The 25,433-nt window shown below is 37.2% G+C and overlaps 2 protein-coding genes and 2 long non-coding RNA genes across 9 annotated transcripts in view; 2 read left to right on the top strand and 2 right to left on the bottom strand.

The window, feature by feature from the left end:
* Positions 1-25,433, bottom strand: part of Not11 (CCR4-NOT transcription complex subunit 11) — a 131,544-nt gene that overhangs the window by 5,070 nt on the left and 101,041 nt on the right. For all 6 annotated transcript variants that reach the window (XM_017638973.1, XM_017638965.1, XM_017638985.1 and 3 more), the window contains one exon: positions 6,549-6,714. In XM_017638973.1, the coding sequence (XP_017494462.1) occupies positions 6,549-6,714 (166 nt within the window). The remainder of the gene's footprint in view (positions 1-6,548; positions 6,715-25,433) is intronic.
* Positions 1-25,433, top strand: part of LOC108382557 (synaptic vesicle 2-related protein) — a 281,392-nt gene that overhangs the window by 200,945 nt on the left and 55,014 nt on the right. The window lies entirely within an intron of this gene.
* Positions 1,555-18,052, top strand: LOC108382651 (uncharacterized). Its single transcript, XR_001849701.1, has 3 exons — positions 1,555-1,565; positions 3,310-3,315; positions 17,946-18,052. It is a non-coding gene; the product is annotated as an uncharacterized LOC108382651 (long non-coding RNA).
* Positions 11,166-25,433, bottom strand: LOC108382658 (uncharacterized). The gene is made up of 3 exons (XR_001849702.1): positions 25,269-25,433; positions 12,670-12,674; positions 11,166-11,223 (listed from the first exon to the last, which is right to left on the bottom strand). It is a non-coding gene; the product is annotated as an uncharacterized LOC108382658 (long non-coding RNA).

Here is a 25,433-nt window from a genome sequence, read left to right as displayed (position 1 = left end):
ATAAAATTTACATAAGAAAGTGGTACTATAATGGATAAAAAGTAAGTCAATTGAACTGGAAGTTGTAAAAAATTGTGAAATATACATATGCATGTATGTGTCTGAATTACAGATCAAAAATTATAAGCAACAAAAGGCAACTTGCGCGGTTGTTCGTACTGCTGCAGGAGAGTGAAGACATAGGCAAAGGAATTTCCGGAAAGAGTAGGGTAGGAAGCTCCGCTTCTATTGGAAAAGATACATATACAATATTTCTTGTGCATATAACTCCGGCTACGCCATCCACAGTGTTTTTGCGCAGAGCCAACATCAAAAGTTTATACAAAAAAACTGCATAATTTATTAATTGACTAGTGCTCGGAAATTTGAAATCTTTATTTTAAATTAAAGTTGAATTCTTTCAATACACTTGTTATGTTAAAGTTTTTAAACTCGGGTCACGCGTTTGGACACAAAAACCCAACATCATTGTACAAAAAACTTAACCGTACCGTATTTCTTAAACTTCCATAAAGTTTATTAATGAGGAAAACAGCTTTTCCTGCAAATCATGTAAAGCCTAAAAACTGTGAAGCATCGGGAACGCAACTTCTATTCATAAAACTCACACATGTACATACACCTTCCAAGTCCAAGGGATCCGACGAATCTCGCAATTCCCTCCTTGCTTTAGCTAACTCTACTAATCTATTAGCTTCGGCATCATCTTCTTCATCACTAAACCATATTTCAACTGTGTCCATTTTTTTAATTTTATAATAAAAGCAATTATTTTAAAAATGATGTAAATAAAACACTCAAGAAACAAATGTAAACAAACAAACAGCTGTTTACAATTCTATCGACCATTCACAATAGTACAAATTTTTATCGATCAAGTTACACAATAGCAAAATAAAAGATGATCGACTCGATCGACAAATTTCTATTCTACTGCCAGTCGACACTCGCAATAGGGGCCTGAAGTTGCAAACCCACCTTGTTGAATTCTATTCACGTTGAAAATGCTAGTCCGCAGGTAAGTTAAGTATTTCTTTTTTTTTCTTTTCTAATTGTTTGTATAAATTTTGATTTTTTACCACCTGAGTAAAACACATAGTTTCTTGGTGCTGAATCTAAATCTGGCCGCACAATTGCTCTAGTACTAGAATTTTTAGATATCCTACCCCCAGATCGCCAAAAACACAGTTTTTTGCGATATTTGAGGTTATATAATGAAAACATCAAATTTTTTGCTCATTTCTACTTAGGGCATTATTTTCGTTTGTTGCGATTCGATTTTGCTTTCTCGAGATATACTAGTTTAATAGTACTTCGGTATTACGTCGTAAGCATGAGTCATCATGGCATGTGTAGAGGCTATTCAATCGTTATGAGCGAAAACGTTTTGTGTATTGATTTATGTATGTATTTTTGTTAATATTGTTAATTTTTTGCTTTTGTTAAATACAAACTGTTACGAAAAAAGCATCCTTTGACTAAAAAAAAATTGGTGCTTTTAGTTTGGTAAAACGCCTTTTCCAAGTTTTTGGTGCTTTCAGAAAATCAAAAGTTGGCAACACTGAGTTTGAACCTTCGAGTATAGAAGAGGCACTAGAGAGCGAAGCAGTGTGAAATGGGTAGCAGCAGTTAATGACGAATTAAATGCTGTGAAGAAAAATGAAACTTGGACACGCGTCGAACGCACTGACGATATGCATGTGTTGAATAATCGATGGATTTTTAAATGGAAATATGACTCAAGGGGCAAAATAAAAAAAATATAAAGCTAGGCTAGTTGTTAGAGGCTGTTCACTAATTCGCGCGGTAGATTATACGGAAGAGTTCTCGCCAGTTGTTCGATATGAGTCGGTAAGGACAGTAATATCTATAGCAGCGGCGAAAAACATGCAAATTATTCAATTTGACGTTGAGATAGCTTTCCTACATGGCCACATACAAGAAAAAATCTGTATGGAGCAGCCATATGGTTATCGACAAAATGACAAAGTATGTAAACTGCAAAAGAGCTTGCATGGTTTAAAGCAGTGGTCAGCAGGCCATAGCTCCCTGAGCGGTCTCTGAGCACATGTGTTTCACATGCAAAGTTCATAGAATGCAAGGTTACGACATCAGCCATGGCCGCCATCTTGATGACGTAGATGGCTCAATTTTTGGAGTTGCCAGATTCCTAAAAAAATATCTTATAAAAATATAGTATTTTAGTCAAAAATACATCAAGTTTTATTTCAAATATATGTAACTCTGATATTTACCGTTTGACCATTTGCGTTGAAGTTTGTGATTTTTTCTGCGTCTTTGAGTTTATTTAGATTATTAAAAATTTAAGTGCGCTGTTTTGGATTGGAAAAATTACACTAAAAAGGGTAATTTCGGTTTTACCGTATGTCTAAAGATGAATTGCAATTTCGGTAGCGAAATTTTGCCAACGTTATGAACGCATTTTATTTAAAAATGCGCCAGTGCGTTCTGCCCACTTTCAAGAAAAAAATCACCAGCAAATTTCAATAAGCATTCGATTTACATTTCATTTGTCACTATTGTACGAATATTATTATGTTAATCCAGTTTCACGTCAAGTTATAACATTTTATGTTGTTATAATAAGCTTTACCACGAGTTTATATCAAAAATGCCCATTTGATTACGATTCCTAAAATATGCTATACGGCAACTATATTTTCTGCGTTTTGTGTACTCTCCTTCTCCGTAAAATATTTCAGCCAATCAGAACTCACTTCGCAACTACGACATTGGAGGAAAACAAATTTTTGACAGCACCATATCTCAACCTTCTATTTTATGAACCTTGTTTCACATGTATACGAAGAGCGGCAGCTGAGCATTGCATTTAACGCACACTTATTGAATCGTTTGAATGTGTTAGAATGCCGACCGCTGGTTTAAAGCAAGCTTCCAGACAGTGGAATAAATAAATAAAAATAAATTTTTTGCTGAATTTCCAAATTGAGCAAGCTTCAGCTGATACGGGTGTATTTACGTACAAATTCGAAAACAACACGATGCAGCGTTGCCGAATTGACGATTTCGTCGTCATTTTGACGTTTTTTTTAACTCAATGACGTTTTGACGATTTTTCCCCCGTAAAGACGATTTTTTTATTTTAGTTTTCCCACTAAATTATATATGTATGTATGTAAAAAATATGTTACGGGAACACGTAATCAAAAACACAACCATGTATTTATCTAGTTTTGTTCAACAACCGTGCTTTTAGTTACATTAAATTTGTTCTAGAATTGTAACCAAATCGTTAATTTGCACACTGATTTGAAAGAGACAGAAAAGTAGGAGGTAATTTGTTCTGTCAAAATTATTTATCAGTTAATAAATGCTAATGTTACACTAAGAGGGTTCACATCCATTTTGGTAGTTTTGGTAAATTGGCAGTTGACACTCGGCAATTTTATGAACTGTCCTTTTCAGTTTTTTTTTTGTTAGTCTGGTAAACTATAGGGCTCTTCAGGATGTTACGGAAATTGTTTTGGATTTACAGTTGGATTTGCATTTGCAAATTTTATGCTTGCTACCATTGCAACCGTGTGTCCGACACTGTATGTACTATGTACTTGTGAATAAGCAAAATTAAATCCCGTTAGCAAAAATCATAGCATTCCCGCATGCTCAGCCGTTAGACTCGCTTGAACTACTTCTTAAGAGTAAATTTCTGACGCTTAACCCATTAATGATCATGCATTAACCCTTTGGTGACCCAGTTTTTTTTAATATCTTAATAATAATAGATTGGCGCTTACACATATGTTAGTGTTTGGCCGAGCTTCTCCTCCGACTGTTGGCGTGCGTCTTGATATAGGCACACAAAGCGGAGGGACCTACAGTTTTACGCCGACTCCGAACGGCGATTGTATTTTTATGAGAAGCTGTTTTTTCATGGCAGAAATACACTCGGAGGTTTGCCATTGCCTGCGGACGGACGACCGCTGTTAAGAAAAAACCTTTTTTCTATATTTTTTTTCCGATGTTGCTTTGAGCAGGGCTTGAACCCAGGTGCTGCGAAGTGGAAGCGCGCACTGCTTACCACTACACCACAGCGGCCGAATAATATCTTATGTTAAGTTAATTTGATTTTATTATTGAGCAAATGAATAATTTAACCCATTTACGACTTTGACTTAACGCATTGATGACCATATTTTAACCCATTAGTGGCCAATTTTTTATAGAGTATTTCCACAGCTAATTTTATTAAAAATAGGTAAGTTTAGGTTACAATATAATCAGGAAGAACGAGTCCTTTCGATTTGATGATAGCTTTACCAAAGAATTCGCAATACTTAGAACTAAGTTAAAAGCGATAAAATGTAGTAACAGTAACTAAGTGTGTATTTGTTGTAATCACTAGGAAAGAGCATGAAACAGGTGAAGTTATTTATATAGAGATCTTTTATATAGTAAAAGATGGAAATAATAGATACAAAAATTTACCTTTCAGTGTAAAACAAAATGGGATAAATGAGTTGTTTAAAGTAAAGTTGAAAGGAAAAATAAATTCAACACTTTTTTAGAAAAATTTGTCAAAAAAGTCGAAATTATTTTCAGTCTCGTCTTTGATTCGCTTATGACCCATTATGTTTTAAATTTAAAGATACTCTCAAATTAAGCATACAAAATATCGAAAAGCAAGTAATGTATCTAAATAAAAACATTAATTAATTAAAAAATCAGCTATACTTTTATTAAAAAAAAAAATTAAATAAAATGCAAACAAGTAATATTTAAGCAAAAGTCAAAACCGACTTCAATTCTCAAATACAAATTTAAGATTATCGTTAATTTCTTCATGATCCAATTACACTGGTTTACAGAAAAAATGTTCTATGAATGCTACTATCCAATTCCTATGTAGAAGCGCTGAGTTATTCCGAAAATCGAGTTAATTTTTTTTTCTATTGATAGGTTTTCGAGACATTTTCAATTTACCGTTATTCAGCTTAAAGCAAAAAATGTTTTTTTTTTTTAAATTACGTATATCTTACGAACCAATTCAAAAATCTTTATATAAAAAAATTAAAAGGATTTTGAGTATGAAGTTTTGTAACCCAATTAAAGTGCAAGTTTGAAATAGCTAGGACTTACGTATTTCCATACGAAGTATGTTAGACGAATTTTTTATATAGAGAAAATGAGCGACACCTTCACTAAAAAACTTGCCAAAAATCAATGGTATGTCCTAGCTACTTCAAACTAGCACACAAAATCGTTTTAAATATCTAATCAAAAATATCGATATTTTTACGAAGTTTGAAACTTAGCCTTATTCGATTTTTGTTAAGAAATAAACTATATTAAAAAAAAATACTTAAAATTAAATAAGAAAAAAACATAGTCAAAACTTGTCATATATATATGATAAGCACCATATAATGAAAACCGTGAAACTACTTCCTCATAGTCGGAATCTAAATCCCATCCAAGCCCCTTTAAACTAATATAATTCCCTTCAAGTTATACTAACTCCATTGATTCAGCAAAGAAAGATCTCCGGTTGGTGACCACTGACAGCAAGTGCGAGCAAGAAATCAGAGGATCTAATGAAACTAGCAATCTATTAAAAACGTCTCCTAAATTCAGCGGGACTCGTTTTCCTACTATTGATCTCTCTAAAGTTTTTAAAATCCTTGTTCGAACTAAATCCGCTTCTCACTAAAGAGTTTACAGTCCTTGTTAGAACCAAATCCGCTTTTTATTCATTGAACAACCTAAAAATAATAAAGAGTTAAAGTTCGAATTGAAACAGAATCAGCCTTAACCAGAAGTATATGTTTTTGTGTTTAATTAAAATCTAAGTGAAATCTTTAAAACCAATTTATTTAAAAATGCGCAAAGTGCTTTTGGTTTTGAACCCGGATTCTTAGTAAGGAAGGAACATACTTTATTGCAGCACTGTCAAATTTAAAAGCGCTTTGCGCATTTAAGAAAAAGTGATTTTGAAAAAAGTGATGGCAAAAAACAGAGGTCAGTATAGTTTTTTTTTAATCATACACAAAATACACCAATAAATACATAAACTTCATTTAAAAAACAAAGTAACGAAATATAATACCGCTTTCTTACAGTAACAATTTGAATTGCACATTTGAATTTCTCAGGTAAAAAAAAAAAGTTTTTTTTTTCAAATTTGTCAAGTTTGGACACGCATATCTCCCAGCCGAAAAACGATAGAAAGGTAAAACCTGAACCTGCGTTTTTATTTTTCCAAAGAAACCATTTTTTTTTTAAATTTAATTTTGAGCACGCTAGGCCCCAGTGTGCGACGCGAGCAGTAGTTTAGGGGGCTCCTGGGTTATGTGTAACAAACAACAGCAGTGTATTAAACAGCAAAAAATCGTGAGATTAACTATTTTCAACCTTAATTTGACTGTATTACAAGCCTTCGACCGGAAAACGTGTTTCCTCTTCTTTTGCAGATCCGCTGTTCTTTTTGGAAAATTTCGTACTTATTTGAAATTTAAGAAGTGTATAGTTAGCTTGACAGAAGATAAATATTTAAGAAGCAATTTACTTACCTTTACATTAATAATTTTGTTTCTTATAAGTGACTGCAAAAAGACACAAACTAGGCGCACCAGACGAGATTGCATGTATTTGTCCTTAACAGTTTCACATGTAGATATGCAGTTGCTAATATACAAATGTATAAACTCTGTAGGTAAGTCCACAGAAGTGGTAAGCCTGTAACAATGAAATTAAAATGGAATTATGGACTTCCGTATATACCCTGGCGCTTAAAACTTGATGTATTGTGGTTTTTAAACTTACAATGTTTTCCAAGCTAAATTTTTATTTTTTATTTTTTTGTAACAATACTATTCATGCATTGGCCAAAAACATACAAATCAAACTTTCAAACTTTATATGTACAACATTAGAAAAATTCAACAAATCTTGAACTTCTTTATCCGTATTCAGTTTATAACATGTTAGTGCAAGTTTTTTTACATATAAACAATTGTGGTGGAAGAAAATGCGAAAGCAGCAAAAAAAAAAACATATATTAAAAATTTACGAAAATTTAACAGGCTAAAACATTTTGGAAATTCTACTATTTTTTTAATTTTGTATAAACATTGAAAGTTGGATTTATATGGTTTTGGTTAAGGCATGAACAATATCTTTATTAAAAATAAGAAATAAAATGCTTGTAAAACATTGTAAATATGTATTAAAAATACATATATGTATGCGCATATCGCACAACTAGATGTAAAGTGAGCTAACTCAAAATTTAACTGCTTGTGGATTGTAAAGATTCAACGCAATTAATCCAAAAACAGGTACAACAGTAGTTTTTTAGTTTATGTATATAATCATGAAGAAAAAATTATTTCCATTGGATGTAAGCCCTATAAATTGATTTATGCAAAAAAAGCGCCCAATTTTTTTTTTTACTTAATCGTTCTTTAGATCTAGGTGTGGATATGTACGTACGTATGTATTAAGGAACGGGTTCCCAAACTTTATTCACCGCGGCACCCGTGTTGTGCTAAAAAAAAGTTCGCGTCACCCCTACTCTTCAAATGTTTACCAAAACAAGAAAACACAATGCAAACTTTATGCTCCTTTAGCATTAATGTGAGGACTGAAATTGTTTTGATGATTTCATTATTTCCTTTAAGTTTAATTTGGAGCTTTGACAATTTTACCCTGAAATCATTTGACGCTGACTTCACAAAAAGGAGAAGGTTATCAATTCGTCGAAATATTTTTTTATTAATATTTATTTTTTTATGTATGTTACCGCATAACTTTATACCACGTAAACCGATTACTATAACTCTTTTTTTAGAGGAAAGGTGTTATCTCACAGGCGGTCCCATTCTAATTTGGTTTAAATCCGATCATTGCATCATGAAGAGATAACCGATAATCTTAAATTTGTTTTTGAGAATTGAAGTCGGTTTTGTTTTTTGCATAAAAATTATTTGTTTATTCAACAATTTTTATTGAGCTCGAGGCGGTTTTTTTAATGAAAATTTATTGTGGAAAAGCAACAATAATTTGAAAAAATGGTAGAAGTGATAGCTATTTCGGAAATCACCACATTTCCTCATCAGACTTCTTTCAGTAGGCTTCGAACCGACGATCCCACTGACTCAGCCAGTTGCCTATGCACCGTGCTAAGTACGCCTTGTAAATTATCGTTTGCTTTTTTCCACTATTTTCATTTTTGTTATGCCAACACAATCAAGCGCAGCTTTCCGCTGCAATAATCCTGCTTTCCCGCTGCTTAATCATGTGGTTGTTGGTATTGTTGGTTTTTGCTAATAATTCTCTTTTTAGAATGTTTAACTTTTAGGTGTGCTCGTCCTTAAGTTATTTGTTTTTGTTATTTTTTGGCCTTATAACAATTATATTCAACAATTTTTATTGAGCTCGAGGCCGTTTTTTTTAATGAAAATTTATTGTGGAAAAGCAACAATAATTTGAAAAAATGGTAGAAGTGATAGCTATTTCGGAAATCACCACATTTCCTCATCAGACTTCTTTCAGTAGGCTTCGAACCGACGATCCCACTGACTCAGCCAGTTGGTTGGTCATCCCAGTAGGTTTACTTTGCGGTTCACATTGAAACGGGTTTGTTATCCAGCTGTAGACATCCTCAGAGTCAATGTTGGGAAAATATTCGACAATTCGTATTCACCTGGGAGTGGCCAGAAGCGATTCTTTTGCGTACGGTTCAAATCGCAGCTCACACGTCCGGATATTTATATCCACGTATCCTCTGGGAATTAACCAAACACCCGTTTGGGAGCGAGCTAAAGTGAGAGGCGTAAAACTTCGCGTGTGCTGGGTTTGGGTCCCACCACGCTAAAACACCGCCCAATGAAAAATTCCAACAAGCCTCGGAGGAGACCCCCTTTTTTGATGATGGCCACGGCAAACGTATAAAGGACTATGATTTGAGCACCTGGAATATCCGGGCCCTTAATGGGGAAAGTGCCTCTGCCCGGCTGGTTGATGTCCTCGGGAAGACAAAGGCTGACATCGCCGGCATCCAAGAACTGCGATGGACGGGGCAAGGAAAAGTAAGTGCGACGTCTGCAACAGTTGCCACGTAAAGGAGCGGAAATTTGGTGTTGGATTCGTGGTAGGAGAGAGACTCCGTCGCCGAGTACTGGCATTCACCCCGGAACAATCCGCATAAAAGCTAGATTCTGCAACATCTCGGTCATCTGGGCCCATACCCCGATGGAAGAGAAGGACGAGGCGTCAAAGGATCTTTTCTATAAGCGCTTGGAACGAACATATGAGCGCTGCCCCAGACACAATGTCAAAATCGTGCTCGGCGATTTTAATGCCAAGGTGGCCAAGTAAGGCGCAACTGTCGAAAAATTCAGCCTCGTCGACGATAACGGACTGAGGCTGATCGACTTCGCCGGAGCCCCAAACATGGTAACATATAGTACTAGATTACTAGATCGAAAAACGAGAAACCAAATCGATCATGTTGTGTTAGACGAAAGGCATGCTTCCAGCGTTTTAGACGTACATACACTCTGAGGGCCAAACATCGACTCGGACCACTATCTTATTGTAGCCAAGCTACGCACCCACCTCTGTGCAACAAAAAGTGTGCGCCCAGCAATGCAAGGAAAGCTTAACGCCGAAAAGCTGCAATCACAACAGATGGCCAATTTATTCGCCACTCGACTCACATACCTGCCATCTGAGAGCACTCTTCATCAATCAGACATACGCGAGCAGTGGAACCACATTTCCCGATCATTAAGTACCGCCGCCGAAGAAGTAGTTGGATTTCAGCGAGCCCGAAAGAACAACTGATACGATGACGAATGTTAAGAAGCCGCAAAGAAAAAAGACGCCGCCTATAGGGCCACGCTGCGATCGGGCGCAACGCGAGCCATGTGGGACCGTTATAAGGAGCTGAAGAAGGAAGCGAGACGTATTTGCCGCAATAAGAAGAGGGAGGCCGAAATATGTGAGTGCGAAGAGCTTGAGATGCTGGCTGACAGGAAGAACGCTAGAAAATTCTACCAGAGGGGTAGGCGACTGGCGGAAGGTTTCAAGATCGGGGCGACCTAGTGACCGATGTCCGCGATTACCCGGCTGACAAACAACAAAGCTGCTGGAGCTGACGACCTGCCAGCCGAGCTATTAAAGTACGGCGGCGAGGAGCTGATGAGGTGCTTGCATCAGCTCGTATGCAGAATATGGTCAGATGAACACATGCCTGACGACTGGAATTTAATTGTGCTCTGCCCAATCCACAAGAAAGGCGACCCGCCATTCGCGCCAACTACCGCGGAATCAGCCTTGCCGTTTGATACCAAACGAGGTTTCAGACAAGGGGACTCCCTTTCGTATGATTTCTTTAATCTGATGTTGGAGAAGATAATAAGAGCCGCAGAATTGAACCTCTCAGGCATAATACTTTACAAGAGCGTACAATTGCAGGCGTATGCCGACGACATCGATGTTATCGGTAAAAACAAGGACTACGTCTGTTCTGCCTTCTCGGGATTGGATAGAGAAGGAAAGAGAATGGGTCTGGTGGTGAGCGAGGACAAAACGAAGTATCTCCTATCATCACACAAACAGACAGAGCATACGCCTCTTGGCACCCACGTGACGGTTGACAGTTATAAGTTTGAAAAAGTAGACTACTTTGTTTATTTGGGAACCAGCATTAACACCAATAATAATGTCAGCCTTGAAATCCAACTGAGAATCACTCTTGCCAACAAGTGCTACTTTGGGCTGAGTAGGAAATTGAGAAGTAAAGTCCTCTCTTGTCGTACAAAGATCAGACCCTATAAGTCACTCATCATACCTGTGCTGGTGTATGGCGCGGATGCATGGACAATGATGATGAGGCGGATCTTGGAGTTTTCGAGAGAAAGATTCTGCGAAAGATTTACGGACCTTTACGNAGATTCTGCGAAAGATTTACGGGCCTTTACGTTTTGGTGATGGCGAATATCGCAGATGATTTAACGATGAGCTGTATGAGCTTTACAATGATATAGACATAGTGCAGCGAATTAAAATTCAGCGGCTCCGCTGGCTTGGCCATGTCGTTCAAATGGACAGAAACGCTCCTGCTGTGAAAATGTTCAACACGGGCAGCTATGCTGGTAACAGAGGAAGAGGAGGGCCTCTTGAAAACTTGGCTTCACTTGGCATTTCCAATTGGCGTCAGTTAGCACAGAAGAGAAATGACTGGCGTGGACTCGGCCAAATCGCTTAGGCGGTTACAACGCCAATAAAGAAGAAGAAGAGGTGTTTTGTTAACGTTTTAAGTTTTCGCTGATAATGAGCGGTAAAGCTAAGAAAATAACTTTTACAGCACGAAAGCAATTTAAGTGAAAAATGATTTTAATTTTTGGAATTTTGTATGGAAATTGACAGAAAATAAAAAACCATTTTCCATTTAAATTGCTGGTGAAACCGGCTGTTATCAATTTTCTTGGCGTTAACTTCGAAGTTACATACGTTTTTCTGATTTACTTTGATTACTTATGGGGTTTTCATGCAAATTGCAGAAATTCTAAAATATACATGTCACCTATAAAAAAATCTCTACGTGCTAGAAAAAAACCAAAAATGTATTTTAATTTCGCAGGCCTCTGTTATCTTCGCAGCGTCATCCAGTACGGGTTTTAAATCTTGTGGCGGCATCTTCCTAGTCGCCAAGGAATACCGACGGATCATACAGTGACTTCTCGCGGCGTTTTCTGCCTCTTGCTTCATCCTAGACATCGCTCCTTTCATTTTTCCAACCACTGCAAAAAACCGGACACTTGCTTCATTTCCAACCATTTTTCTTTACAAATTTGTCGACAGCTTTAAAAATTTCGTCACTAGTGGTGTAAGTCTCAAGTACTTCGCTCATCAAAAGTTCTTCTTCAATTTGCATTCCGAATGGGTACCTCACTAACACCGGAAGAACATTAAATCTCACTACGTCGGTACTTTCGGCAAGTTGCAAACAAAAAAATTCACAAGTTTTCAAACTTTTATAAGTTTGTTCTCGACTGCCTCTAAAATCGTGTTAATTCGCTCTTTCACAGTGCGATTGTCATGTTCCAAAGAATAAGTAACATATACACGTGCGCGAAGCTGCTGCGCTTATCACGACAACAGCCCAGCCAGCAAAAAATCCGAAAATGGTTGTGAAAAGGGTACGTTTTCAGCAATTTTACTGAAACTTTTCTGATTCAATTTTTCGTTGACAAAACGTACTGGGGAACTATGCTTAAGAGCGAAATGAGCTGCTAAAGGTAATTTTAATAAAAATCTAAATTTTTTGATTTTCTGGCCGCCATGTTGAAGTTTAATCAAACCGTTACGTTGTGTATGGAAAGTTTAAAGAATTTGCCCGCACCACTAGTATACTCTAGCCACTAGCGGCACCCCAGGCATACGCTTGTGGCACCCCGCGATAATGAAATTACATACTCTACTAAATACCTAATAAAATGAACAAAAGAAAGCGATTCACCTTTTTGTGCCTTAAATATTAAGAGAAGACGTTTCTGCTGAAGAAAGTGTTTTATAGGGCATTTTAAAATACTTTTCTCAGCGCAAGACATAGTGACTAATCTTTACCCCCCAAAGGTGCCGAAAAACACGTTACTCACAACGGTTAGTGATATGGGTTCTCACATGGCCTTGTGCGATTGGTATTCACGCGGTAAGACTAGAGGCTGGTTTTCACTATGTCATATATTGACAACATATTTTGCCACAGATTTATCTCCTTTTCCATACCTTTACCGATTATTTTATGGGTCAAACACAGTCAGATAGCCAAGTTAACAGCACATGTACACGACTGAAGACCTATTCTGATCTACATCAATCGATAAATCATTGTCCATTTGAGTTTCTACTTATTTGGCGACAAATACCATTGAATTCGCCATAGTAAAACCAGTCTTAGGAATTTCAACTGGCCCCCTTTCTATCAGCTGTCAAGAGGAAGATGAGGTGGAATTATCTCCACACTTTCTTTTAGATATTCCAAACTTCGCGAGGCTAATATGGAAGCATTTTAGCTCCCACTTCTTAACTAACACTGAACACGCATTGATCGAAATTAGCCGCAATCGAAATTAGGTAATCGGCTCGAGGCGTTTCGCCGACTAAATTAAGGGTCTCCATTCAGTATTTTCGTGGTATTACAAAGGAAAATCTCTTAATTGTCCAAGTATAGCTTACTTCCAAAACGTATCAATACAATGTTTGGAAACTGTTATACTGCGGTATTCAAACTGTTTGTATATGAGACATATTGCAACCATATACATTGCATAATTTAAATATTCAATATAGCAATAAATTAAGATAGAAAAATGTAATCTTACCCTTCGACATCGGCCATTGTTTACTTCGAAATGTCATCAAAGTATTAATTAGCTTAGCGATTCGCAGTTTGCTTTCTGTATACGAATCGACAACTTTTACAATACATTTTGGGACATGCCACATCGTCAAAAATTACACATTTGCATTCAGGAATGCGTGACTTTGTATAGTTGCTTTGCAACTGACGTTTTGGAACTCGGCCTAAGTCCCTTGCCTGGGGCAACCACTTTTACCTAACCTAACCTTACCTATACTTCATTGAGCTATGAATACGGGACTCTGGCAAAAGCCTAGATGAGCTCAAGCAACGACTGTTGCCAACGGTTCTGCTCTTTTGCCAGACTGCCAGGCCACTTGCTCACTTTGGTGAATAACACTAATTATTTTCAAATATCTTATGCGTAAAAGAAACACATTTTTTCTGGTTTTCAAATTAAGAAAAGAGTAAAACTTTTCAAAACTTTTTGTTTCATTAACACTTTATCTAAAAAATAAAAAAAATAAAAAGTTTAGTTTGAAAAGTAGCGGTTTCAATTCATACTTATGTATTTCGTAAGGTTCACTCTAAGTATTCGAAAATAAGTAGTACCCACTGTCCTCTTCACTTTCTGAATCTGCATAACCTTCTTCATCATTTAAATTTATGCTATCTTAATTTTTTAAATTTATGCTATTTATAATTCGTGGCGCAATGAGTAATTTGAGTACTTCCTCGGGAAATATTGGAAAGCTTTTTAGATACATTTCCCAAACTATTTATGAGAGAATGTGACGTAATCAATAGCTTTGATAAAATACCTTCGTTGGTAGCTACAGGCGAACACTTTTTAGCACTGTGTAGCCAATATCTTGTGAAAACCTTATTTGAAGCTTCTTGAGCTTCCTCAGACAGAGGCAAAAGCACGTATTTTACCACCTCATGCCTATGAAAGAAAATTTTGTGCAACGTTGCAGACACATAGAACGAAGAGTATTGTTTTAAATAATCATCTTTTATTTTATTAATGATTCCTTGTTGCCGTTTCAGCCCTTTGGTGGCTAAACTTAGCTCCCACATACTTTTTTTGGCCACATAAATTTAAAATTGCCCCTAGCCCTTTTTTAGCCCTTTCGAGAATTTATTCATCCTTGGCATTAAAAAGTTGTATATGTTTAATGTGATCTAATTTTTTTCATTTATGTAAGAAGTGAGTTTTTAAACTAAGAAATACTGATATATATACATATATGTATTGTATGTTCCTTACGTTTTTATGCATACGTACTATAAAAGTTTAAGGCCGTTAGCTTATCTATTGCTGTTATATTGACAACTTATCTATTTCCCCTTTTACACAAAAAGGTTTTTGGTTGGATAAAATATTAGTTTTTTTCCAGAGTTCATTGTTTTTCTATACCATTACTTATATAAAAATTGTTTGCGTGTACACTATGTATATTTAAGTAAAAAAATTTAGTTAACATTTTTAGCCACACTTTTTTTATTCTTTTTAGCCCTTTTTAAAAAGAAATTTGGCTACCACTAAAAATTATTCGCGGCAACACTGCTTGTAACTCTTCATAGCCAGAAAATAGGGCTAAACTTAGTTTCACAAGATGCTCTATTTCAACGGTGGGCAATCGCGGCTCTTTTTTTTTTTTGCTTAGAACATTTTATCTCTTTTTACTTTTTAAAATACATATTTATTTGCTGGAAGCTAAACTACGTCTTTTTATTTGTGATCTAAAAAAAAAAAATATTATTCCAACATTTTCCATGGCTAGAAAAAATATTGCACATGATTTAATGCAGATTTTGAAAAAAGATTTGCCGATTTGAAACTATTTAAATGTACGTTTGCATACTTGATAAACACTTTTTTATGTAACATAATTGGTCGAAGCAAAATCGCAAAAAAAAATTTTGAAAAAAGGTTTTTTCTTAACAGCGGTCGCCCCTCGGCAGGCAATGGCAAACCTCCGAGTGTATTTCTGCCATGAAAAACAGCTTCTCATAAAAATACAATCGCCGTTCGGAGTCGGCGTAAAACTGTAGGTCCCTCCGCTTTGTGTGACAATATCAAGGCGCACGCCATAAGTCGGAGGAGACCAAACACTAGCATATGTGTAAGCGCCAGTCTATTATTATTATTATTAATTGAGGATGGATTTGCAATACTCCTTTTAAGAAAAGCGAAGAAGAGTTGGAGTTTTTGGAATTAAAGGAAGATAATGCACTGGAAATGCAACATAAAGCTTTGCTATTGCTTGAATTCCGGTAACAAGTACCAGATTTAAAATATCCGCTGTGGAAAACAGCTGCGTCCCGTATATTTTCAATTTTTGAGTGAGTCTTTGTACTCTACAATGAAATTCGTAAAGTCAAAATACCGTTCACAATTAGTTGCATTCGCGTACCTGATAGTTGTGGAAAGTTATAAAAACTATCAGCTTTTTGTGTTCGCAAAAAACTTGCAAAGAAGAGGAAATTGAGAGAGCAAAATGATATTTAATTTTAAGGAAAAGCTGCTAGTTTCTGCTGGAAAAATTTTTGCCAACAAGAAAACAGCTGGCAAAAACAGCTGGTTGGAATTTACGCAAATCCCTAAATTGACTTTGATGGTTTGGAAGTTAAAATAGTAAAATGCGATTAATTAAACTTGTAGGAAGTAAGTAATTATTCGTTTAGTCAGTAAACTGTGTCAGGATAAGACTTCGGGATTTTTTTTCTTACGTTTTCAATTTTATGCTTTTGAATGTAAACAAAATTTGGATAAGCTGTTCACCTAACTTGCAAGTTTATGCAAATTTTATGTTCGCCTACTATTTTGGATATTTTTTTCTTGTGAGAGAGCAGATGACATTTCGCCGGAATTTTGTTGTTGTTTAAACGAACGTACCTTTTGACCAAGCAACATTTAACAGAACGGTTACGTACGCTTTTAACTGACGTAAAACCAGATTTTTAAAATTTGGCCAAAGGGATCTTTTGAATTTTCTTTAATATCTATAAATAACAGTGATAAAATTAATGGTTTTAATTTCTAATAATAATTTTATTTAAAAATACATTTTTTTTTGTTTTTTTTTTTGTGGCTCTTTGTAGCATTTAGAATTTACATGTGGCTCTTTTCGGCCTCGATCTTGTCCTCCCCTGCTCTATTTCAATCTGTTTTCGTGAATACGCAACTGCAGCTGATTTAGCTTTCAAGGCTTACTACTATTTATTTACTGATATTCTAAGAAAAAAAAATTGCATTTGACTGAGGGAGTATTCCTTTGAAATTTATAACAAGTTTCTCTGTTCACTTTGAAGCATTCTTTGTTTAGCTCCCACTTATTGATAGCAAAACACACCTTTTAAAAATATTTGTTTTTAAATAGTTGTAAGAGTTAGTTCGGCTTATAATAGGATTCATTAAAAAGCATGAAGACAGCGTCAATACATATATTAAACTCAGATTTGTGTCATGCGTTGTCAAATGTTTTCAACTCCATCAAAGGAGCAAGATTAAACAAAAAAAAAATTAAATATTTTTACAAATAAACTACTGTCTATAAATTCTCCATACGGATTCTAGATCAGTCACAAATTGAATACAGGACATCAGTAAAAACCCTAAACTTCCATCTTTATTCGAAAAAAAACTGTCGCTATAACCGCCTATGCGATTTTGGCCGAGTCCAAAACAGCACGCCAGTCATTTCTCTTCTGAGCAGGAGCGCTTCTGTCCATTAAAACGACATCGCCAAGACAGCGGAGCCGTTGAATTTTAATTCGCTGCACTATGTCTATATCGTTGTAAAGCTCATACATCTCATCTTTAAATCATCTTTCTCTCGAAAGCTCCAAGAGCCGCTTCATCAGATGTTTTCCATGTCCATGCCTCCGCATCTTATAAACTGTTGTTGTTTTTCCACTTTTTACAACGCTTTTGTCAACTTGCAATGTTGTGCATTTGTCCAGACCACCATTTATACTATAAATATAGCAAGGCACCCTGAAATTGCGCATATGGAAACTGTGCATTCGAAATAGTGCATACGAAAAAAATCAAAATAATGCATATCTTTACATATGCACAGTTTCGGTTGAAGCACGCAATAAGGCATATCAGAGAAATCGAAATTATGCATATGCACACTTTCGTTCGAGAACCGAAATAATGCATATGAGAAAACCGATGTAATGCATACATACACAGTTTCGACTCAAAACCGAAGTAATGCATACATGCACAGTTTCGGCTCAAAACCGAAATATGCAACGCATATGATATACATACATGTACAATTTCGGCTCAAAACCGAAATAATGCATATGACAAAAACCGAAATAGTGCATACATGAAAACGAACTTCTGTCTGCGTAGGCGGCCTTCGGCACCGCTTAGGGATTATAACCCTTACTAAGTAGAATTCTCCTTTCTATGTTACGAGAAAAGGAGAGTGGAAGTATTTTTGTGCAGAAGTCCTTTCTGCATAGGCGGTCTTCGGCCGCGCTTAGGGATTATAACCCTTACTAGGTAGCATTCTCCTTTCTGTGTTGCCAGAAAAGAGGGCGGAAGTATTTTTGTGCAGAACTTCTTTTTCAGAATTTTACATAGTAAGGGTTACAATCCCTAACCGTGGCCGAAGGCCGCCTACGCAGAAAGAAGTTCTGCGCAAAAATAATTCCGCCCCTCTTTTCCGGCAACGCAGAAAGGAGAGTTCTACTTCGTAAGGGTTATAATCCCTAAGCGCGGCCGAAGACCGCCTACGCAGGAAGATTTTTTTTATTTTATTTATTTCATGTGAGCCAACGCGGCTATTCCGCTGCTATTCCCACTTGATCATGTGGTTTTTGGTTTTTTGTTAATTCTATTTTTAGAATGTTTAACTATAAGGTGTGCTCGTTCTATAAAAAATTTAAATTAAGTAAGGAAAGAAAATATTTTCAAAACTTGTCAATACATTTTACTACTATTTTAGTGAACACAACTGAACATACATACGTAATACCTTTGTTTTGTTTTAAACTAATGAGCTGTTATATAATGATAATATTATATGTATTTAAACGTCTATTAGTTATCTTTTGTTAAATTAATGCGCTGTTATTTGATTGTTATACTGTTATTAAACGAAAAAAGGCGCTCAAAAATGAACTGATTTTTATGGATTTGTACTGATTTTTGATCCCGACTGTACTGATTATGCCACTGAAATATCTGGCCACCCTAGGCCCGTGCCAAAAAGTATGTACAAATAACTCAAGATATTATTACTATCAATAAATTTGCAAAAAAAATTTGATTTGATAAGTGCATATTGGTCCATACAATATTTACACCTCAACATTTTGATACCTTAACTGATTTTCTCCGACAAATAGTTTATTAACAGCAAACAATTAAAAAAAAGATACTTATCCGTGACTTCAAAATTTCGGGAATTTTTTTTCGAAATTTTCGAATATCATGACGAAATAAAAAAATACCTATCTTCTTTTTTTCGATAAAGAATGTAAAAAATATATTCACCCCAAAAAAATATTGAGGTGTAAATATTGTATGGAATGACCCATAGATAAATTACGACTCTTGAAATTTTTAGGGCCATGTAAAGTTATCGTTAAATTTAGATTTAACCTCGAGCAGCGTTTTGGTGATTTATACACACACAACTGTAAGGGATCAGGCAGCGCTCGGTAACTTATTCAACATACATATGTACATATGTGTCATATGTAGTTGTATGGATTTAGTAAATAGGACGCGATGCAAATGGAAATAATAGAGATACAGTGCGATTAAGGTCTGAAGACTATATTTAGTGAAGTTGGCATGCCAGATTTTTTCAAATGGTTACCTGCTCGACTTGCAAATACCCGAAAATTGGCTTATGAAATTATTTCCATGTTTGGAAGTACCTATCGGTGTGTGCAACTATTCTCAATTATGAAAGGAAATAAATCTGCTGCCAAATCTACAATTACTAACGATCACCTTGGATCGGTTTTAAAAGTAATCTCCGCAAACAAATTTTCTCCCGAAATAGGTAAAATAGTAGCAAAGAAAAGATGTCAAATTTCTGGAAGGAAGCATTAGCTTTTTCCCGTTCCCGGTTTTTCAAATAAAAAACGTCTCCGTGAACAGTGTATCCATTGGAAGATCGACCTATGTATGTCGGCAGCCAAAGATATGTTTTAAATTAATCTTTTGTGGTCAATTATTATTGGCTTAGTCCTAAGACAACATAATATGACTATTACTGTAAGATCAAATGCCTTTTATTTCTCCCTTACAAAATCGACCCACCCTACTAATGAGGCTTATCTACAGCTTACTTCGCGACAGAACTGTCGCAGCGGAGTGGGAGACACTCCACAAGGTGTTTCTCTCTCCTCTGCTCTGGACTGCGGTTATAAACAAACTTCTGGAGGAACTGGAATGATGATGTGGAACTTTTTGTTAAGGGACTATTTCTGGACCCTCTTTTTGATCTGCCTCAAGATTACCTGAACCAGGTAACTAGGTTGGCGATCAGCGGCGCCCTCGCAGTAAATTCCAGCAAGACGGAACTGGTATTTTTCACCAGGAAGTACCAAGGTACCCGTTGTGGCCCTTCTCTTCAGTGTTTGGAAGCCTAACATTGAGGAAAGAGTAAGAAAGGCGTCGGTTGCCTTGTGCTGCTGTAGGGGAGCTATCGGTGAGGTCTCTTGTCCAAAGCAATTCATTAGCTCTATGAAACCAGATTTAAGCCTATCTTGTTTCGCCCAACCATTGTCTGGTGGAACCCACTAGAGAAGGATACACTTGTAAAACACCTGGAGAGTTGACAGCTGATCGCCCTAATCGGAATTAGTGGAGTATTAGAAACCACACCTACACCATCGCAGCGGGAACTCTTATTAAGCTCAGGGAAACCGGGTGGTAACACTGTGGAGTTCTCGAGGGCTCTAACTTTGCCCTAAACAAATAAATAAATTATAGCGCCTCCGAAATGGCTCCTAGAAGCTCCTCAAGAGAGAGGACTGGGTAGGGCGTGGTTACTCGAGGAAGGGAGCGGTAAACTTCTTCACACACAGATCAGAACTTGCTGACAGGGTTGGTGAAGCTGACTTCTGTCGGAAACTCTTCACCAAAACTAACTCTATCAATCGCGTCGGAGTACTTCTTAATAAAGCTAGTTTAGGTGCCGGGTCACAGTAATAACGCGGGAAATTGCGAGAAAAGGCACCCTTAAAACGTTATCCCCAGATAAGGAGCAACTAGGGACGTCTCTGTCCTCCTGCGGTACACTCTTGGATGATAGTGTTAGCTCGGTGAGCGCTACTTCGTAATCCCGATGATGAAATTGCATACTCTACTAAATACCTAATAAAATGAATAAAAGAAAGCGATTCACCTTTTTGTGACATAAAAAATTAAGAGAAGACGTTTCCCTGCTGCAGAAAATGTTTTATACGGCATTATAAAGTACTTTTTTCAGCGCAAGACATAGTGACCCATCTTTACCCGTCAAAGGTGCCGAAAGACACGTTACTCACAACGGATATGGGTTCTGTCAGGGCCTTGTGCGATTGGTATTCATGCGGTAAGACTAGAGGCTGGTTTTCACTATGTCATATATTGACCACAAATTTTGTCAACATATTTTGGCATAGAAGTATCTCCTTTTCCATACCTTTACCGTTTATATTATGGGTCAAACACGGACAGATAGCCAAGTTAACAGCACATGTACACGACTGAAGACCTATTCTGATCTAAATCAATCGATAAACCGTTTTTTAGTTCCATTTGATAATGAGTTTTTACTTATTTGACGACAAATACCATTGAGTTTTACATAGTGAAAACCAGTCTTAGGAATTTCAACTGGTCCCCTTTGTATCAGCAGCCAAGAGGAAGATGAGGTGGAGTCATCTCCACACTTTATTTTAGATCTTCCAAACTTCGCGAGGCTAAGATGGAAGCATTTTGGCTGCCACTTCTTAACTAACACTGAACTCGCAGGGATCGAAATTAGCCGCATTCGAAATTAGGCAATCGGCTCCCGGCGTTCCGCCGACTAAATTACGGGTATCCGTTCAGTTTTTTCGTGGTATTACAAAGGAAAATCTCTTAATTGTCCAAGTATGTCCCTTGGCTGGGTCAATCACTTTTACCTAACCCAACCTTACCTGTACTTCTTTGAGCTATGAATACGGGATATTTTTATTACATATAAGTGGTATTCACCAAAGCGAGCAAGTGGCTCTCTGGCTAAGGGGTAGATGAGCTCAAGCAACGACTGTTGCCAACGGTTCTGCTCTTTTGCCAGACTGCCAGGCCACTTGCTCACTTTGGTGAATAACGCTAATTATTTTCAAATATCTTATGGCTAAAAGAAACAAATTTTTTCTGGTTTTCAAATTAAGAAAAGAGTACAACTTTTCAAAACTTTTTGTTTCATTAACAATCTAATAAATAAAAAAAAAGTTTAGTTTGAAAAGTAGCGGTTTTAATTCATATATATGTATTTCGAAAAATTTAGAAAACTGTGCACGTAAGGTTCACTCTAAGTATTCGAAAATAAGTAGTACCCACTGTCCTCTTCACTTTCTGAATCTGCATAACCTTCTTCATCATTTAAATTTATGCTATCTTAATTTTTTAAATTTATGCTATTTATAATTCGTGGTGCAATGAGTAATTTCAGTACTTCCTCAGGAAATATTGGAAAGCTTTTCAGATACATTTCCGAAACTATTTATGAGAGAATGGAAGTAATCAATAGCTTTGATAAAAGATCTTCGTTAGTAGCTACAGGCGAACACTTTCTAGCACTGTGTAGCCAATATCTTGTGAAAACCTTATTTGTAGCTTCTTGAGCCTCCTCTGACAGTGGCAAAAGCACGTATTTTACCACCTCATGCCTATGAAAGAAAATTTTGTGCAACGTTGCAGGCACATAGAACGAAGAGTATTGTTTTAATTAATCATCTTTTATTTTATTAATGATATCTTGTAACTCTTCATAGCCAGAAAATAGGGCTAAACTTCGTTTCCCAAGATGCTCTATTTCAATCGGTTTTCGTGAATATGCAACTGCAGCTGATTTAGCTTAGAAGGCTTACTACTCTTTATTTACTGATATTCTAAGAAAAAAGTTTGCGTTTGACTGAGGGAGTATTTCTCGCCCAAACGTACCGTTATTCCTTTAAAATTTATAACAAGTTTCTCTGTTCCCACTTACTGATAGCAAAATACACCTTTTGAAAATATTTGTTTTTAAATAGTTGTAAGAGTTAGTTGGGCTTATAATAGGATTCATTAAAAAGCATGAAGACAGCGTCAATACATATATTAAACTCAAATTTGTGTCATGCGTTGTCAAATGTTTTCAATTCTACCAAGGGAGCAAGATTAAACAAAAAAAAATTAATATTTTTACAAATTAACTACTGTCTATAAATTCTCCATACGGATTCTAGTTCAGTCACAAATTTAATACAGGACATCAGTAAAAACCTTAAACTTGAACCTTTATTAAAAAAAAAACTGTCGAAATACCTTTTAAAGCCAATAAAAAATTTCATTTCACAAGATGTTCTACTTCGATCTTCTTTTTTATTGGCGCTATAAACGCCTATGCGATTTTGGCCGAGTCGGAAACAGCACGCCAGTCATTTCTCTTCTGAGCAGGAGCGTTTCTGTCCATTGGAATAACAGACAGCGGAGCCGTTGAATTTTAATTCGCTGCACTATGTCTATATCGTTGTAAAGCTCATACATCTCATCTTTAAATCATCTTTCTCTCGAAAACTCCAAGAGCCACTTGATCAGATGTTTTCATTGTTCATGCCTCCGCGCCATACATCAGCACAGGCATGATGAGTGACTTACAGAGTGTGATCTTTGTACGACGAGGGAGGACTTTAATTCTCAATTGCCTACTCAGTCCACAGTAGCACTTGTTGGCAAGAGCGATTCTCCGTTGGATTTCAAGACTGACATTACTATCGGTGGTTCCCAAATAAACGAAGTTGTCTACTTTTTCAAAGTCGTAACTGTCCTCTGGGCGGCCGCTGTGGTGTAGTGGTCAGCAGTGCACGCTTTCACTCCGCAGCGCCTGGGTTCAAGCCCTGGTCAAAGCAACATCGCAAAAAATTTAGAAAAAAGGTTTTTTCTTAACAGCGGTCGCCCCTCGGCAGGCAATGGCAAACCTCCGAGTGTATTTCTGCCATGAAGAACAGCTTCAACTGTAGGTCCCTCCCCTTTGTGTGTCAACATCAAGGCGCACGCCGCAAATCGGGGGAGAAGCTCGGCCAAACAGTAGCATATGTGCAAGCGCCAATCTATTATTATTATTATGAACTGTCTCTGGGACTGGGAACTGGGAGAGGTCCTTCCCAATTTTGACAGAGCTGGTGGTATTGCATAACGCCATTTAACACAGCCGTATTAGTTTCGCGGGGATACCAAATTCAGACATCGGCATAAAGACAACTTTTTTTCATGCTGTCGAAAGCGGCTTTGAAATCGACAAATAGATGGTACATGTCGATCCTAATCTCGCGGGTTTTTCCCAAGATTTGGCGTATTGTGAATACCTGATCTATGGTGGATTTGCCAGCTATAAAGCCACACTGATAAGGCCAAATCAGTTCGTTGACGGTGGGCTTCAGTCATTCACACAATACACTCGGTAAGGCCTTGTAACCTATGCTTAGAAGGCTGATCCCGCGGTAGTTGGCGCGTTCTCTGGTATCATCAGATGTTCTTTCGGGCTCGCTGAAATCCGACTGTTTCTTCGGTGGCGGTACTTGATGAGTGGCAAATGTGGCACCACTGCTCGCGTATGTCTGGTTTTGAAGAGTGCTCTCAGAGAGCAGGTATGTGAGTCGAGGGGCGCATAAATTGACCGTCTGTTGAGAATGCAGCTATTCAACGTTAAGCTTGGCATTGAAATCGCCAAGCACTCATTTTAGATCGTGCCGGGGACAGCGCTCATATGTTATCTCCAACCGGATTTTGGCCAAATGTTCCTCCACCAGAGTCAACGCCAATACTCGGCGACGGAGTCTCTCTCCTACCACGAATCTAAAACTGAATTCGCGCTCCTTTACATGGCTACTGTAGTAGACGTCCCAAGGCTTCATGCTTGCCTTGCCACGTCCATCACATTTAGCCGTCCCGAGGGCATCAACCAGCCGGGCAGAGGCACCTTGCCCATTAGGTGTCCGGGTATTCCAGGTGCATACCCTTAAATTATAGTCGTCATAAAAAAGGGGGTCTCATCCAAGGCTGCTTTTTGTTTTTCATTCAAACCCAGTGCACGCGAAGTTTTACTCCTTCTCACTTTAGCTGGCTGCCAACCAGGTCTTTGGTCGCTACCCAGAGGATACGAGGATATAAATATCCCGACGTTGTGAGCTGCAATTTGAACCGTATGCACAAGAATCAATTCTGGCTACTCCCAGATGAATGGCTGTCAAAAGCTTTCCACTTCTGCGCACGGAACCATCCTCAGTTTTCGTAAATAAGCTACTGCAACTGATAAACTAACTTTAGCGGCTAACTACTGCTTCTTTACTTATATTTTGCAAAAACAAATTGCATTGATGATACTTTTAAGAGTATTTCTAGTGCAAATACACCGTTATTACATTGAAATTTAAAATTGAGTTTTGTCCACCTAGCTTCTTCTATGCACCACACCGTGCGATAGAAGGATGAGCTGTAGGTTTACAACGAAAAAGACATAGTGCGGCGAATTAAAGTACAGCGGGTTGGCCATGTGCAACGATTGAACGGAAACGCTCCTGGTCTGAATTTATTAAACGCGGGCCGTGATGCTTTAAACGGAGAAAGAGGAAGGCCTCCTCTGTAATGGGAAGACCAGGTGGAGAAAGACTTGGCGTCAGTTGACACAGAAGAGAAACGACTGACGTGCTTTGTTGGACTCGACTAATGTCGCTTAGGCGGTTACGACACCAACCAGTAAAAAGAAATTATGTACTCTTGAAGTTCTGAGCTGCATGTGAGCATACTGAAATTGGCATCAATCTTAGAATGTCTAGCTGGGTATATGCGTTCACTAAGCAAATGGTACTG

This window comes from Rhagoletis zephyria, unplaced genomic scaffold (genome assembly GCF_001687245.7).
Source record: "Rhagoletis zephyria isolate East Lansing unplaced genomic scaffold, Rhagoletis_zephyria_1.1 Rzeph_scaffold_00148, whole genome shotgun sequence".
NCBI lineage: Eukaryota > Metazoa > Arthropoda > Insecta > Diptera > Tephritidae > Rhagoletis > Rhagoletis zephyria.
Note: the sequence above shows the minus strand (reverse complement) of the source record. Positions and strands in the feature narration are given on the sequence as shown.